The sequence below is a fragment of the Punica granatum genome, unplaced genomic scaffold (assembly GCF_007655135.1).
Source record: "Punica granatum isolate Tunisia-2019 unplaced genomic scaffold, ASM765513v2 Contig00107, whole genome shotgun sequence".
In the NCBI taxonomy this organism is placed as follows: Eukaryota; Viridiplantae; Streptophyta; class Magnoliopsida; order Myrtales; family Lythraceae; genus Punica; species Punica granatum.
The window spans coordinates 37,501-55,546 of NW_022204094.1; the positions used below are offsets into that span (position 1 = coordinate 37,501).

The 18,046-nt window shown below is 47.6% G+C and overlaps 1 protein-coding gene and 2 non-coding genes across 4 annotated transcripts; all 3 read left to right on the forward strand.

Moving 5' to 3' along the window:
* The first annotated feature begins 6,066 nt into the window (after window positions 1-6,066).
* Window positions 6,067-16,629, forward strand: LOC116190024 (NADH-ubiquinone oxidoreductase chain 2). Of its 2 annotated transcripts, XM_031519702.1 has the most exons (3): window positions 6,086-12,157; window positions 13,738-14,309; window positions 15,630-16,629. In XM_031519702.1, the coding sequence occupies exons 1-3, from the start codon at window positions 12,004-12,006 to the stop codon at window positions 15,816-15,818; spliced, it is 915 nt and encodes a 304-aa protein (XP_031375562.1). In that variant the 5' UTR covers window positions 6,086-12,003; the 3' UTR covers window positions 15,819-16,629. The 2 variants fall into 2 exon arrangements, with proteins under 2 accessions (XP_031375563.1, XP_031375562.1); XM_031519703.1 differs by having other exon boundaries at window positions 6,067-12,157; window positions 13,738-15,771.
* Window positions 10,310-10,381, forward strand: TRNAN-GUU. Its single transcript has one exon. It is a non-coding gene; the product is annotated as a tRNA-Asn (tRNA).
* On the forward strand, window positions 11,395-11,477 carry TRNAY-GUA. Its single transcript has one exon. It is a non-coding gene; the product is annotated as a tRNA-Tyr (tRNA).
* Window positions 16,630-18,046: the final 1,417 nt, after the last annotated feature.

Here is an 18,046-nt window from a genome sequence, read left to right on the forward strand (position 1 = left end):
TACTGTCTTGCCTCACTCTCACTGGGAACTTCAAGACTGGCTTTCTCACAGAAAATATCCCAGCTGGCTGGAAAAAGAAGAGAAGGCAGAAGATATGAAAGGAGCTATAAGTGCAAGAGAACTCCCCAGAGATGGACTTAGAGGGCTAACCCTTCACAGCGAAAAGAGGGACCCCACATAGTAAGAGAACAGGCTCAGAAGAGTGGTTCCAGGAAAAGAAAATCCAATCAAATCGTATATCACTTGATACCTTTACTCGCATTGGTCATATATAAAGTGTCACCCGGGAATGGTACGAAGACTGCCTGAAAAGGCGAAGGAATGGAACTAGATGGCTTGAAATCCTTAGCAGTCCCAATCCCAATGCAATGGATCTCAAACCGAAAAGTGTTACCGGAGAATGCTTTTAGACTCTGTTATGGGCACTGCTTGATAGTCGTCAGATGGTCCAGAATTGAACCTTGGAAAATACCCTCCCTCTAAAAGAAACTCCAACTCAGAACGAATTTCATCCTTATTTATTTTGGCTATCCCAACGCTTGCTAGAACTTTTTTGAACTGAACTGCTTTAAAATGGGTTAGGCCCCAGCCCTCTTTATTTGACTTGGGCTTTCCTTCCCTCCCCAAGAGCCAACCATGGCATTCGATGCAACAAGAAGAAAAGTGGGATAGGATCACAGAAAGAGCGGGATTGTGAACAGCTGCTTTGATTCTTGATCACCCTCTCTCATCGGAACAGCCCTCTGACACCACTCTACCAGAAGTAGCGGATCGGGCGGGATAGAAAGGGGCAAAGCGCTGAGTTGTTAGTTGAAAGAAACTGGGCCTAAGACCATAGAAGGAGGATTGCTTATCTCACCAGTAGGCGAACAGAGCTTTCAGGCATCGGGATCAGAGTGTCACCTATGACTAAGCTCCGTGACTAGCTCCATTGTAATCATCTAAGTTCTTCTTCATCACAGGCCAACCGAACCGCTCGACCATAGGGAAATGAGGAACCCATAGGACTGGCCTGAAGTGCCTGCCCCCTCTTCATCTTCCGAGTCATGCCCGGAATGAGTACTTTGCCCTTGAGATCTATCCAAAGCAAAAGAAAGAGGAAAAGAGTTCAGCTGCTTGCCGAGCTGTCTAAGATGACTAATAGAAGCTCAATCGAACAGACCTTGCCTAATAGACTGGAATGGGGTTAGCCAGAACAGGCGAAAAAGATCAACGAGCTATAGATATTAGACAAGAAATGGGCTTTGCAGGCATACTCTTCAACTCAGTGCCCACCCAGCCTGTTCAGTTTCAGCCAAGAAAGCGGATAACATTTGATTCGGGCAATGGCAAGGGCAATGGCTTTAGCTTCAGAAAGCTAGAGAAGAGGAGAAAGGAAATAGGAAAGTCAGGCTATCAGCAAGCATGAAACTCCTTCAATCGCCGATATCACAAGCTAAGGAGCCGATTGACCGGCAGCTTCATATCCGATTACGGAAAGAAAGAAGCCTACTCTGTACTCTCACTGGCCAACGAGCGGGGAAAGCATTGATTTGGTTCCATCAGCTAACGCCACTCCGAGCGGAAGAGAATAGCTGAGTTTAACGGCATCGTGAGATGAGCTGAAGGCCACTCTCTCCTCGAGAAAGAAGGGAAAAGAAAAAGAGAGGGAAAGTGGAGATTAGCCCCATGTCTTAGATATCCCACTTAAAGAAAGACTTTATGACAGTTCAAGTTTCGGTTGAAAATTCTATTCTGTCTGACCTCGTGAAAGCAGCTATCCGCCACTCTCCCATATGGATCCGAGTTCCGAACCTAATAGGCCAAGAGCGGATCGCAACTCAATTGGCAAGAAGCACTCAAATCAGGTCTTGCTGTGCGCGAAGAAGGGCTTCGGCAACGAGTTCAGCTGCTCAATTGAAGCGAATAAGCTTTCCCCACGCGGTTAAGAAGCTGAAAGAGAAGCTACTGGGCATGGGCATCCTCACTGACGCTATTTAGTTATTCGGGATCAGAATTCCCACTAGAGAAGACGGGAATTGAGTCAGGGGTCATGTCAGGGTTATCCCCGTATTGTATTAGCGAGAGGCGGAACCCTTCTTTCTTAATCAGACGATTTCTCTCCTATCATGTATGATTGATCAAAGTCTGGTATGTAGGAATCATAGATAGTATCAATCGACTGGCATCGCCTTTCACTCATCAATTCCTCAAAGAAAGCAAGCAGCAAGTACGTCTGCGCATAGCATACTCTTCTCCTTTGAGGACCGGTCGAAGGGGAATGGGATTCATGCATCGAAGCTTTATTGGGGATTTTCAAACGAATGCCACATCAGATCTGCTAATTGTTTCAGATATTATATATGTTTTTCGAAGAGGTGAATCAACAATTTGATCTCCATGTCCAGAATAGGAAGAAGAAGAAATGGTCTAAAAAAAAGGCAACATCTGGAGAATCCCCTGCATGGCTCTTTCCTGTGTTTGAATGCCCTGTTAGGGAGGTGGATGCTAACCTGTGAAAGGGTCGGTCTCGTCTTGATGCCGAGAAGGAGCAGCTATTGAATCAGCAGTGAGGGAATGGTCTCTTGCAAATGAATCCCCTTCAAGCTTAGGAAAGTCAGTTCAATGAATCGAGGCAGCCTTTATCCCGCAGCTCTTATACAAGAGCGCCCTTCAAGAGCCCTTAGAAAGAAACTTTCAACAGGCATGGTACGAGAGTGAGAGTCAGATGAATATTGCGGATTCTCATGTCAAACCTGAAAGTCATCCCCTTCCGCTTTGACTATTGGGTGGGATACCTTTTCTAGTAAGTCAAGATCTGAGCAGTCGATCATGATGCCGGGGATTTGTTCACAGCGGAAGAAGAAAAGTCTGTGTTCAGGTAGCTATGGAATTGCTCCCGCAAGGCCCCTTACTCTTTCAAATAGGGTTAGACATGGCAGCCGCAGAAAGTTTCGACTAGGCCACAAGAAGACAGGCAGAGTGGCGGGTCAATGGTACCAGACATTAAGGAGAGAGAAGTGAGTTGGTCTCGATGAGAGCCCAGGCCAGTCTCGTGTGTGATAGTCTGACCCGGATGTTGGATATAGTTCCCTTCGGGTTAGGGTTCCAAACCTGCCCTATCCCAACAAGCCCCGGAGCTCGATGTCTACTTCTACCTAGATACATACAGCTTGCCTTACCACCATTTCAGAGCCGACGCCTCCTTTTCTGATAGAGGGGAGTGAGAAAGAGATTGATTTTCGGATCGCCTAATTCAATAGCTCAAAAATAGGTGGAGTTCGCCCTTTGAAGCATAGTTTAGTGTTGCAACAGGGGGGTTGTTCAGCGAACGGGAAGCAAACAAAGTCTCCATACCAACATTGAAGGCTTCGCAGCTATCCAGAAGAGAGCCTTACTTGTTAGGGGTGCTAACGCTTTACTAAGAGAATATCAAGTCAAGTAAAGGCTCTTCTTCTGTTCTACGAATCTAACTAATCTATACTACTACTAAAGTCAGACTAGGTCTTCTAGAGTGAACTAGCATAGTAATTTTTCTATATTTTGTGCTAATTGACTGAACCTCCTTACGCCGGTTCAAAGAAGGCAATAAGAGAGGACTGACGCGTCAGGTCAGCTTCGAGGGCGCCCTTTCCTTAACCATTTCTTTCTCCATCTAAGATCAGGGGAGAACCTAAGGGAAAAACGCTTTCTTACCAATTAGAAGGAAGAAAGAAGGAGCCGCTCGTCCCGGGAAACGAAGTACGCTTTCTTTGGTGAGCGAGAAGCAGCCAGGTATAGGAGAAGGGGCGGTTGGCTTAGTAAAGATAGTAAAAAGTTCCACTTTGTGAATAGTGCCTCGGCTCGGTTGAGTAATGTAGTTCGCTCGGCTCGCAGCGGACTTGTTCTAATGGAAAGACATTTCTCTCTGGGAAAAACACATAAGATTTATTTGTTCGCTAGAGCTCATCACTGAAGAATGGTGGCTTGACCTTTTGGAATTAGAGAAGAACTTCTTCGCGTGGGCGGCGTACGTACAAGGCTGTTCGGACCCCCTCCCTCTTGTATGAGGTGCGTTGCCATCGTCTCTTTCTCCTTTGCCAGGTTACATGGCATGGATTCGTCGATTGACGAATCGGATCTTGGCTCTCTGTCCCGCCGACGAACCAGTCTAGAAGTAGAAAGGGAAGGCAATAGAAGCAGGTCCCCCCTCTGTTTGTCTTCTTCTCGCCGCTTTTCTCGTCCATCCTGCCCTGCGCCGCTTACAGATTCAGTGGCAGGTATCTAAGCATCTATTAGTGTTGGGGGCTGGGGCGCAAAGCGCAAACCGCTCTTCGATCTCCCGGTGAGTTGGACGGGAACGAGACAGAGGGGGTTATCTATGGAGCATTTGAATTGCCCCTTTCTGTTGGAATAGTTGAAAGTCTTCTTCTTAGGGGATTTTCTTTTTTCTTATCAACATAGAGTTGGAACGTAGCCGTGGAAGTTGCGAGTGGACCAGTATGAAGCTTTAGCTTCGTTGCCGGCCAGAGCTCCTAGCCGACGACCGGCTACCCCTTTCGAGCTCAGCTGACCCCTTCTTGATTCAGTTTTTTCCCTATTTGAGATAGATGAATCAATAGAACTTTGATCCCCGGTTCCTGCTTGGTCAATTCCTGGAAGGCCCCTATGTTTGGTTTGATTGAACAATCAAAGTGCGTTTGCCGCGACTACGAGCTGCCAGTGCGCCTTTCTTTGGGTCGCTACGCTCGGGGTCGAGAACTGGTTCAAAAGTAGAAGGTGGTCCAAAACGAGCTAACGCGAGTTTTCGAACGACGCTTTTTCCCGTTTTTGAACATCACTGAGATAGGCTTTTCCCCGAACCATTGACCGGGGAGGGAGAAGTTGATTCATTCAATGGAGCTTTATTTGTTTGATCTAGTAAGGGAGGTCTTAGAAATAAGCCACCGCCCGACGAAAGAGCGGTTTACAACAGAGCGACCCGGGACATCGAGCGAAGAGCTCCAATGCGCATATTCGGAGCTAGACGGATGCCGTAGTCGCAGAAGCCGGATCAACATCATGACAACGGCATTCTGGAAACTGTTGGGCCAGCCACAATTGGTCTAATGTCTGGGTGCGTATGGCGGTACACTGAGAGCACCTTTCAAGTCGGCTGACAAAGAAAGAAAAAAGGGTTTCGTCGTCTTTTTCCCGCTTTCACCTTCGATTGCGAAGGTATTTTAGGCCGGTTTTCAATTCGCTTCTCTCTCTCCGGCGAGGTTTGAACTTTGCGTGGTGGGAAGGCCTTCGCGATTCGCATCTTCCCGTCCAGCAAAGAAAGTGAAGGGGAGCGGACAGCAAGTTGGAGGACGCTGCAGAACCGCGTGATTGATCCATCTGCGCTATTCCCTAATTGAAGCAAGTTGGAAAGCCTTCAGAGCCTCAGCCCCTACCATTAACTATTTCAAAAAATGAAAGCTGACTAGCAATCGCTCGTTTTTCTTATTAGCATGGGATTGGATGTTAATAATGAAAGACAGAACATCTATTAGAAGGCAATCCATCCCCGGGGAATTCCTATCGATTTCCGATGGATAACAATCCATCTTTCTCGCTTTCGCTCTTTCTCCCAATCAATCGCGAGGGTTCCGGGCATCAGAACGCAAGTGCCGGAATCGAACAAAAAAAACGTCCGAGGACGAAAGAAAAAATGCTCCGCGGGGAACTCCTTTCATGTCGGCGTATTCGTGCCGCTTAGACGTCGGCCATGAAATCCATCACTATACCGAGCAGATCACGGGCATTCACATCTCGGTCAAACGGAACTATGCGCAATTCTCTCGTGAATCGCCTTCAGCAAGGTATGGCATTCAGGGTCTGAACCCGGGGAGAAATCTTTCTTCATAGATACAAGACATTCGTTGCTGATCTAAAAAAGATCTTATCCCGTGGGCGTTAGCGGACGTTTTTCATTCTTCACCCGGTCTTTAGTAGTGTTTCCAAAGTCAACCTAACCCTTTGGAAACGCGCTAAAACAGGCCTATAGGTTCTTCTAATAGAAGAAGAGTCTATAATTAGATAGAAGTATATATAATTAGCCAGATCGTCTGAAGCATGAACAGAATCACCTTTGTTCCGAAGGCCAAGTCAAATAATTCCTTTCTATTTTTCAAAGGCGGTCCTTTTCTTTCCCCGGACCGATGACTCGCTTGTTCAGTACTGCTAACTATTATAGTATAGGAGGATGCCGTCCCCTCGGGACTACTAGTAGCTTCGGTTGTTGAATCTCGTGCAAGTTAGGTTGTGGTTGTATTGGCTGCAAGCGGAACGTAGGCGCTTTAGGTGTGTGTTGACCATGCACTCTCGCGTCATGTAATGTCGTATGTATGATAGAGGTGGTGTGGTCATTGACCTCAATGCGTTTGGTTATCCCCAAGGTTCAACGAATGAATGAAGCTATGATCGTACCCGGATAGAGATGATGGTCTTCCTCTGATGTCTCCAAGCCGGCCATAATAGAATAGATAGGCGAAGCAGCCAATAGCTGTCTGTTCTCGCCTATCGATAGATAGCAGGTTGCTTCCAAGCTCAAACCATTTGAAACAACATTGCTACAACCTTTATTCTTGTTATTGATAGAGTGGTATTCTCCGCCCCTGTCAAATAAAGTAGAGGGAGAGAACTGGAAAAAAGAGCAAAGGATTTTAAAGTAGTTTGGGAGAAGAATGGCTGACACGTTGACTGCCTTCGAGACTAGAAAATATAACCCAAGCGGGCTAACCCCCGGGGCGGACCCCAACCGAAAGGCGCTAGACGGACTAACGGCAAGCGAGATAAAGAAAGCAGCTGGCCCCATGTGTAAAACCTTGCCGCGGGAGAGTCTTTCTCCAATGAGAATAAAGAAAGTTTTTGGGCAAGACAAGAAAGGAACTCGCCCTTTGACACCAAGGGAGTTGAGCTGATTGCTGGCGATGACTTGGTGAAGGGAATCTATGAGAGAAGGTTCTCGAACCGGGTTCCGACCGAATAGAGCGCGGAGCCAACGAGTTCAGTCGAAGAGCGTAAGGAGTCTAAGGGCGGGATCAAGCTTGAAAGGAATGGACGGGCGTAGGCTTAATAGTGAACGCAGACCCCCCTGCAACTAGATATGAGATCAATGACTTAAAAGACAGATGCCGAGAGAAACTCTTAGACTTCTTTATTGCGTTGCGAAGAGAGATCGAAGACGAAGATTTTATGACGCAGTACGGGCACTGGATGGAAAAGACAGAGAAGGGAACAACCCATCGGAAGGGCATACCTCAAGGAGCACCAATCTCCCCCGGCAAAGATCTATCTGCACGAAGCCGACCTATGGATAGAAAGAAAGATGCAGGAAAGGAAAATGAAATATGAAATAAGAAATATGCTTTGGGAATGTGAGATAGGCGGACGGGGAGTACGCCGCCAAACAACCGCAGGGGCTTCCAGCAGTGATAGCTGAACTAACCAGATGGGCCGCCCAAAACCTGGGGCTGACATTTCAATCGGAAATCAACGTCGAATCCCGGCTATCCGAAAAACGCAGACTGAAGCGGAGGATCACAAAATGCAAGACAACAAGGGTCGAACCAAGCGCTTGCGCGAAGGAAGAAGCGAATCAATCAGAATGGAGACAGGGGGGAGAGGCGAAAGAGAGATTTTCGAGCCTGCAAGCAGCAAGCAACAAGGGCTGAAAAGCCGTTGCGCGCTAGCTTGTAGTTTAGGGGTAGATTAGGGGTGCTCCTAAAACTTTTTTTTTAAGGTAAGCTTTTTGGAACGAACCCTAGTTTGGGAGTTTTCCCCAACCTATACCTTACTAAAAAACTAAAAAAAAGGGAAGCCCCTTTTTTCAGCTGCATCGCACTGCCGCATAAACAATGGATCCGCTGGGCTGGATGAGCAACCTTCTATCTGGCCTCTGTACCAGTAGTGGAGTGGCTTGCTACTTTCAATCAGAAAAGGAAGATTGAGCAAGGCAAGGGAGAAAGAAGTTGTCCCCTCTTCTCTGGTAACCCGCCGCCGGTCGATCGCTCCGCCCGCCACCGCATATGTATAAAAAGAGGGAGCGGGGACGGAAGAACAATCATTTGACTTTGGCACATGAGGTGGCGGGTTTGGCTAGGTAACATAATGGAAATGTATCGGACTGCAAATCCTGGAATGACGGTTCGACCCCGTCCTTGGCCTCGGGGAGTGGCGAGCAGCACGGAACTTGAATGTTTCAAATAGCATAAGGGGGCTTCCCTTTGTTAGAAATCCACAGACAACATTCTGGAACTTCCAAACCAAAGAAATGCAACATGAGAAGGAGCTTTTTACGTTACGCTTCAATAGAAAGAATTCGGTAAGGGTAGAATACGCCCCATGGTCGATCGAAGGTACTGTGCCACTTGAACTCAAAGGCGTTACGAACCTTCAATCCATCTTTGGACAGCCAGCCAGCTCATAACAAAATGGTAGAACAGGCTGACACAACCGAATTGGTTGAGGAAAAGGAAAGCCCAGCGACCAAGCACTCCCGCCCCCAAAAGCGGAGACCGAACAACCGCCAGGTTGTCGAGGACACGTCTGAAGAGGAGGCGGGCGCCCTCTAAGTTGACCACCCTACGCACTAATGCACTATGAGGGGGGCAGGCGAACGGGAACCGACCGAGAACCCGAACCACTTGACTGACTGACCCCTTCATACTCGATTCATTAGGGTCGGGGATGGATGGAACCAATCAGAAGTGCTCGCACAAGCGAAGCCAGGAAAGGGACCGCAGCGCAACGCCTAGGACTCGTGTCGGAGGAGTTTTGAGCGTGAGCTACCACTCATGCAGCGACAAGGACCCGCAACTCTCGAAGGGGCCACCAACCGCCCGAATCACTGTAGCAAACCCTCCCTTTACTCAATGGATAGCGCTTATCCTCTTTCAATCAACAAAATGATAAATGGGGGAGAAAGAAAAGAAAGAGAAAAAGAGGTCTTTATTGAATGAAGAGGCTTTGCACCTGAAATAGGACTAATGAAGATCCGGGTCTGGGCTTTCAAAAAGATGAAGATGCAAAGGGTAAAGAGAAAAGTCTTTTGAACAACCAACCTGACATAAGGATTCTAGCTCGCCCACTTAGAGCAGATGGAGATTCTCGGACGGGGAAAAGCGGCACTCGACATCTATTAAACAACACCAAGAACAAGGCCATACCATGCCCCCGGGAGAAACTAGTGATGATTGCCATGAATGCTGCCCTCGAGGACGTGTACAAGAGGGTCTTTGCCGATTCCTATCAACATGGTGCCCCTCTCAGTAGAGGGGCGTGAAAAGGCCGTGGAGACTTTGACCGAATGAATAGGGATAGGGATCAATTGAACGACATTTTTTTTTAGGAAGAGAAGCCAGGATGAATGCTTTTTTCGTTCGCTATGTGCTGACTGGATGCCTACTCGCGTGATCGATCGATGGACGGGGGAATTGCGTGAATGACGAGACCGGCCTAACCTAAAGTAAAGGCTCTTCCCTTTCCCTCTCTTGATGGCGAATCTTGATTGACTGAGACTAGGAACCAATTCGGAGAAACAAGAAGCATGACATGAGATAGGCGGCGGAATAATTTCCGATAGCGAATTACTTGACTCGATGGATGGAGGGAGGGCCCTCCAACTCAAGCACGAAATCAATGTTGAGTCAACAATCATCGAGAGGGGCACCACCAAGCGAGATCGAGACCAGCACCTTGTATAGGTTGGGGAAAAGCCCATTGGTTAGGGTTCCAAACCTGCGCTTCTTCAAATATCCCATAAAGCCATAAAGGTAGGGGCTTCAAAGCTTGACTAACAAGCGAGAAAGTTGACTTTGAGAAAGAAGGGGGGCGCGCTAGCTGCAATCTTTCTAAAGCGCTAACGAGCAAGAAAAGGCCCCTGACTATAGATAGGGCGCTAGCTTAGCTTACTAAGTTGTTAGGGCTTTTTCAGCTTGATCGGAATCGATTCTATGATTGAATAGCAGAAGTGCTACTTAGTAGAGTAGTAGAAACTCGGAGAGACAGACAGAGAGGGGACTCTCTCATACCTGCTAACTCCTAGGATGAGAAGTAGGTCCCGGCAGGAATAGTTCCAGCCTTTGTTGCCCCTCGGTAGAGTGAGTCTACTTAGCGAACTGGCAGGACGCGGAGATCGATTGATCAATATGAATCTCAAGAGTGGATGGTTGACCGCCGCCCCCTTGTCCTGGAAGCTCTCCGGCCGGGGAGGGGCTTGCTATCGTAACCAACTCGCCCGGTGTATGTGAAAAAGAGTGACGAACCCATTTTTGTTCGGTCATAGGTTGGTCCAAAGAACGAGAGTCGGCTTCCTTAAGTCCGTTGTTCCTCAGTAGCTCAGTGGTAGAGCGGTCGGCTGTTAACTGACTGGTCGTAGGTTCAAATCCTACTTGGGGAGATTTGTTAGTGTTCGCTTTTCTGACCTAGCGACCCCTGTCCTTCTCCTTAGTTTCTAAACTAGCAGAATCGTGGGACATCAAAAGTGGGAAGTTGATTGTTGGTTTTTATTCCTCACTCTGGTATAGGTGAACTTGGTTCGTTCAATTCTTAGAGAGAAGAAGGATCCACTGGGAATGAATGGGAAGACTGGAGTAGTATCTTCATTAGCCGGAAGGAATTTTTCTCTACTAGCGTCATTCGAAGAAGGAACAAGAAAAGGCTTACTGTTGTTTAGGTAGGATAGATGGATGTAGTCCAATGGCTAAAGCTCTGCCAGCTTCTTGTAGACTGAACTCTCTTCTCTTTAGGCTCCGAATTGTTTTTAGGTGGGATGGTAGAATTTTTCTTCGCCACTAGTGGCAACGAAGTTCTTGGTAATTAACAAGGGGGGAAGGAAGATCTCCACTCATTTCATTCATTCAGTGCCTGCGGTGAGGCGCGACCCACAACAAACGAAGGGGGAAAGCTTGCTTGCTGTAGCCCTATTTTAGTAGACTAGGCTTGCTTGGTAAGCGTAAGCTATTGTTGTAGGCTCGAGAAGGGTAGGCTCGCAGCTTCGATCAGCAGAAGAGCCTTTACTTGACTTGATATTCTCTTAGTAAAGGGCTAGCGCCCAACAACCTCTGGGCTTTGAAGGGATAGGGGAAGGGAAGAAAACAAAGATGGTCACTCCTTTTAGGAACATGGCTCGTTCATTCACTTGCTCATGAACTCGCAGCTTAGCCAGAAGCGACTAAGGGGGGGCTGGGGAAGGCCGACGACTACATGAGGGGGAAGCTGTCTACGAAGCTTTGCCCCTTGCTTTACAGAGATTGTTATAAACTGACTAAATGACTAGATTCTCTCGGAACGCTAGCTAAGCTAATAAAGAGTATTAGTTCCCTTCAATCAAATCAAGTTGCTTTTTTTTTTTTGATTCAGGGCGGCGCCTTCCTTCTTAGAACCCATTGAGGGGGGCCTCGGCCCAGGAAGGGGAGAGTGGCCGAGTGGTCAAAAGCGACAGACTGTAAATCTGTTGAAGTTTTTCTACGTAGGTTCGAATCCTGCCTCTCCCACTTGTTTATTGTAGACTTCAGAGAAGAGAAAGGAGGCATTCGTCAGCGTAGGAAGTCCAACCGAGCAAAGCTCTTTCTTTTTTTTTGGCCATGCCGTGAAATGAAATTGTATCGTATGTTAGTTAGAGAGGTTGGCGAACTACTACGATCTATAGATTCCCCATCTATATCCAATCCCAACGAGAATAGAATCGAGTCGCTTCCGGCTTGGCTTGTAGTCATAGTCAACTAGCTTATGTAGTGGTCGGCATTCCTACACGCACGTGCCCGCCAGAATGCCTCCTTGGTTCTGGACGAAGCCAAGCTGATACATACGATAGGCGGAGGAAAGACCGCCCATTTCATAGCGCCTGGGAAAGGCAAGTTGGATCGAGGATTGGAGAGGAGAGGTGGAAGAAAAGGCTCGGGATGGATTTAGGAGTCTTTGTGCGAGCCGTATGCGGTGAGAGTCGCACGTACGGTAACGAGGGGGGTTCGCGTCTATACGTGTAGTGTGGTGGTTGGGCCTACCCACCCTATTTGTTCCATGATCTATGGGTCTACTGGAGCTACCCACTTCGATCAATTAGCCAAGATTTTGACCGGATACGAAATCACTGGTGCTCGATCTAGTGGTATTTTTATGGGGATTCTATTTATCGCTGTAGGATTCCTATTCAAGATCACTGCAGTTCCTTTTCGGGCGGCTGTAGGACGGACGGCCGCCTATAGGTGGTAGGGTAGGGTGGGTGGTACCGCTCAGATTGCGGCCAATCTTCCTAACCGCGCGCGGGCCGGGCTTAGAGCGCGTGAAACTCATCACTACCTCGTAAGGGCGTTGAGACCATAGCATGTTACACGAAAGCGCCGCTTTCTCTGGAGTGTTGTCACACAGCTGCCCGCCTAGAAGAGCCACTCGCTCTGTAGTGTTGTCACACAAGATAAGCACGCCGCCCGCCTGCTGGCCGGGCGAATCGAAGTTCTCTTCCGGTCAACTGTCCACCCAGTCAAGTGCAAAAAACACAGTAGAATCACGCAACGCACGCTGCTGGTGTGCTTCCTGCCCGCGAGGAAAGAAAGAAGAGCGACAAGGTTCAGTTCAGATTTGACTGTTTGCAGCATGGGAGCGGATTACCCAATAAATCCCTGGGAACAATGAAAAAAAAAAGATATCTCGGTAACGAAAACTATAGGGGGCTGTATTGGCGAGATCCAACGGTGAACAGCAGCCCAAAAGAAAAACCGCCTGGAAGTCCGAGGACCTGTAGTACCGTACCCTACCCCCGAACCAGCAGCCTTCGCGCCAAGCAAGACCGCCCTTGTCCCTTTCCTTTCTCCATTCTGCCTCCTTCTTTGCTTTGTTCCAATAGAGTCTAAGGCAAAGCAAAAGTGGTTCGTATGCCTACTTTACCTACTTGACGAAAGGGAACACACTTTGTTTCCTTTCCGGGTTTATGGATTGGATTCAGTCAGCGTCACTCCTTTGATTATGTCGTGACGCTTTGGTTACCGGCGAACGCTTCCAAAGGCGCCCTCTTTTTGTCATCCCTGCAGCTTTCCAGATTTTGTATTGGACGCATGGCGTAGCTCGGACCAACAAATCATGTTTGAGCCTCTGTTCAAACCAAACAAACCCACCCCTATTTGTTTGGTTGAATAAGGCTGGAAAGAATGCCCGCCAAGTTCAGAGTTGGGAATGCTTTCCCCAACCAAACAAGGAAAGGCTCGACGAAGGGAGGGGGATGCGGCGGGGGAAGGAACACGCTTTTTCGACCGCGGTGGTATGATTGCCGGGCCCTCTCCTCGTTCCGCCCGCTGGCCTATTGGGATAGCAGCCTTCGGGCTTTGCCTGCCCTTTATAATAAAGAATTCCGGCTCGGCCCGGGAAAGCGCTGGCAACAACAGAAAGGAAGGGGTCCATGTAGCTGCTGCGCCCGCCCCCTTCTTAGTCAATGGGGCAGCAGGTTCGGCATCTACTAGAAAAGAGAGAATCCACTTCAGATAACCACGCCTCCGCTAGGCAGCGTGTGGAATGGCCGAGAGCGGACCTTTTTGGATATATAATCCAAGTCGAGAGTGGAGTTACGGGAACAGCCGTCTGATGGAAAACTACTTTCACGTTCGGTTCAGAGAGCACTTTTTTCGTTGAGAATTCCTCGTTTCCTTTCGTGTGAATTCCCCAGCGGCGAATTAAAAACTTGTGGGGCCCTATCTATTCCATCTCTCGAGCCCCGAAGAAAACTCCCCTCCCCTTCGGACTCCATATCTCTTTTGACTCTATATATGTGGGCACCTGATATCTATGAGGGTTCACCCACCCCGGTTACAGCATTCCTTTCTATTGCGCCTAAAATATCTATTTCTGCTAATATTTCACGTGTTTCTATTTATGGTTCCTATGGAGCTACATTGCAACAAATCTTCTTTTTCTGCAGCATTGCTTCTATGATCTTAGGAGCACTGGCCGCCATGGCCCAAACGAAAGTCAAAAGACCTCTAGCTCATAGTTCAATTGGACATGTAGGTTATATTCGTACTGGTTTATCATGTGGAACCATAGAAGGAATTCAATCACTACTAATTGGTATCTTTATTTATGCATTAATGACGATAGATGCATTCGCCATAGTTTCAGCATTACGGCAAACCCGTGTCAAATATATAGCGGATTTGGGCGCTCTAGCCAAAACGAATCCTATTTCGGCTATTACCTTCTCCATTACTATGTTCTCATACGCAGGAATACCCCCCTTAGCCGGCTTTTGTAGCAAATTCTATTTGTTCTTCGCCGCTTTGGGTTGTGGGGCTTACTTCCTAGCCCCAGTGGGAGTAGTGACTAGCGTTATAGGTTGTTGGGCGGCCGGAAGGTTGCCACGAGTAAGTAAGTTTGGGGGACCGAAGGCAGTTCTCCGCGCACCGGACACGTAGCTTACCGAATCAGTTGCGACACGGATGGGAATGCATGCTACGAAAGATAGGGTCGAGTCTGATACATCAACCGTCTACTCAATATCCTTGGACGAGTCCATAATCACTACACGAGATGAACCTTGGTTTGGTGAATTGAAGTTGGCCTTAGGTGGTTTAGGACTCCCAGTTACTGCGCGCGATCGTATACTGAGGTGCTCCCCGCCGGTTGTTGGAACGACGCGAGCCGGGCCTCGATTCAGAAAGATGAAGGGCCCAAAAGTATAGAAATAGGGGGTTACAAATTCCCCATCTCATTGGGGGCGGAAAACGAATCGACATCTCGATGTGATACAGCCTTTTCTAATCTAATTTAGTTGGGAAAGAACGGCGAAGTCCATCCGAAGCGTCCAATGAAGAAATTGAGGAGAGCAAAGCGCCAATGGCGCGCGAAGCGCATGCGGAAGGAGCACGGAGAAAACTCCGTGTGGAGGAGAAGCAGCCGAGCTCATTCCCTTCGCTTCCTGGGCCAAAAGCAGTGCAGTCTTTCCTGGCCAAATCAAGGATTTGGGGCTTCTTGCTACGCAACTTTACTATAGAAATCCATTTTTTTAGTAATATATGAATAGAAAGATAGATCCATCCATCTATCCTATCCGATTTAGATTTTGATATCTAAAAAATAATCGATTTCATTCAACGTTTGATGAAAAGAACTGCGCTTAGCCCCCCCGCTCATGAAAGGGCTCTGCTGCGATGGATGGCAGAGGGTCCTTAGTACCCCCAGCACTGGAGTGATCCAGTAGCCGGGAAGGGGCCTAGAAGTGCCTACTACTACACCACACTACACTTGGCTCTACACATTTACAGAGCTAACCCCTGTCCAGTGTCTGGCAGAGCTAAGGGGGCTTCAATCCAATTTCCTTATCCCCATCTTTGCCCAGGCTAACGGGGCCTTACAACTTCGGGGGGGTGGAGAAAGTGGACAAAACAGACTCGCATTCCCCAGTCGAAAAGATGGGTTCCTTTTTCGTCTCGCATTTCTCATCGAACAGGAAAATCATCATATTGAAAACGCTCCTAACCCAAGCCCCTCCTTCGTAGAGCCGTGTATTGTAGGTGATCCGAACATGCCCGGAGACAGCCTTCCATAGAGGCAAGTGAAGTTGGTGAGCCGTATGATGGGCAACTATCTCCTGCGGTTCGGAGAGGACTCAGCTGTTAGTTAGTACCCCCGTCGGTTTCGGGGTGGACCCTTTTACTCTATTTTATTATATACGCTTAGCGAAAAGAATGTTTTTTGATACACCTAGGACATGGATTCTATATGAACCAATGGATCGTGACAAGTCGTTACTACTAGCAATGACTTCCTCTTTCATTACTTCATCCTTTCTATATCCCTCTCCCTTGTTCTCAGTTACTCATCAAATGGCACTCAGTTCATATCTTTAAGTTCGGTCATTGACAAGGTTCAAAGAAAGGGTGGGTGGGCCATTGATAAAGAATCGATTCAAAAGCACAATGCTAGCAGATGGCGGGCCTCCGCTTTTCTTTTCATTAATGAAACCTGCCAGTTATTTTGGACTCAAATCAAAAAGACAAAAAATGAGGATTATTCAGGCTTGTTCAAAAGAAAAAAAAAGGTAGGGGAAAAAAGGTCGCCGACTGCTACTAAGAACCTAACAGAACTTTTTTTAACTTAGGTGACAATTAGAATACTCACAACCATTTTTATAAGTGCACAAAAGCGAGCCATCTTATAGTATTGCAACAAAACCGTGCAGCTGCCTCGCTAGCGAAGGATTTCCCAAGCCCTGATCGAGCTGAGTGGCTTTTTTACAGAGAGAGGCACAGTATCGGAGTCAGAATCAAGAAGAGCAGTTGAAGGAAAAGCCGTATTTAATTGTTGGGTGGTCGTAGATCAGGTGGAACATAGTAGTTAATTTCTCTCTCCTGATCCGGTTTCGATTAAGGTTTCTGTCTATCCATCAGGTTAGGTTTCGACCTAAGCATGGTTGGGCTTCCTCGTAGGGTAACCAAACCATGCCTCGCAGCATTGATTTCTTCTTTTCATTCTCAGAACAATCTCCAGAAAGACAACATGTCAACAAAATAGGAAGCAACATCCAATTCTCATTCGGAACGGGCTCGAGAGCTTCAATCAGACTTAGGGAGCGAGGAAAGCAGCAGAAGGGCGGTCTCCGGCTTAGGCGTCAGACATGATTCTTTTCCGAACAAATCGAAGAACCTAATGGATCGAACTCTCATCCTTGACTGCTACGAAAGATATCGTCCTTGCGTTGCGGAAGGAACGTTCTGTTCTCTTTTGAGTTGGAGGCAAGAGCTCCTTCTTCAATTTGTTTACTGCCATACTTTTCATTTCCCGCCCACCGTTCTGAAACCTTGCCAAGAATGTCTGGCTATTCTAGAGGTAGCTAACACGTAATGGACCCCCCTCTCCAACTAGCAGTTCGTTGATTGGTAATATCATTGATACAACAAATTTTACATTCTTTGACAGGATATTGACTGGAGAACAGTACCGTCTAGCCAGGACCGAAAGAACCAGCTGTTGTGGACGAAGAAATGCGTGCTTCTATAGCAATATTTTTAAGGTTGTTTGAGTTCTGGCTGGGATGGACCTATCAACTCTAACCGAGCGATAGGGCTCCGTAAAGTTGATCATTACGAATGTTACGATTCATTCGATTGGGGGGTTCAATGCTTTTCGGAAGCCTCCCCCTCATTTAAATTCCTGCATCGGGAGTTAGGAATCTCAGTCCGTCCCTTTATTACTCGAAAGGCAGTCTTATTGGACCCCTTCGGGAATTCATTCTTCTTGGCGGCTACCCCCTCAACGTTTTGAGTAGGCCTTTGGGACCGGAAACAAGAAGTTGTTGCGGTGCCAGTAGGGATAATCAAAGCCTAGAGTAGGATTGGCTCCAACCGGATGAGAATAAGCCCTTCTCTGCTGCAGTTGCACGGCAAGGGAAGGGCAGTTCGGAAAAGGCAAGGTTCGTTCGGGTCCTTTCTCGGGCTTCTTTGTTCGTCTATCCCCTTTCTCGCCTTGTTGCTCCATAATGACCACTCGACTTCTATTCATACGGATTTCTTTCTCTTTATTGGGGAGGAGTTTTTTTTGATGATCGAAGGTTTGAATCCATCTCCAGAACGCTCGACTGCTTTGAAACGAGAAGGGCTGTTGTAAGTCTACGGTTTAGAGCATTACCAAGATAGCTAGTTAGCTCCTAGTAGCTCTTAGTAGATAGCCGGGCTTTTTACTTCCCAACTACTTTTCTTTTTTCGTTCCCAGCCTTGAGAAATGAAGAAGGAGAGATCCCCACCGGAGAAGCAATAAAGCCTTCACTCGATCGACGATTAACCTTCAAAAATGAAATAAAGAGGTAGTGAGACTGACCGCAATAGGGATCCGCTGACGATTGAGCAGCAAAATGATCGATCTGAATAAAAAGAAAGTGAGTAAGCCCAGCCCCTGCCTTAGCTAGGCGCAGGTCCTTCCCTGCGCCCTAGATCAGGGAAAAACTGGCAGGAGATCAACAAGTAGGAATCTAAGGAAATTGCGGAGTCGTACCAAAAAAGATCAAGTTGCCCCAATGCTCTTAAAACCTCCTGGGCGAGAAAAGCTAACTTCGAATATGTGTCCCGATTGCTTGTAAAGT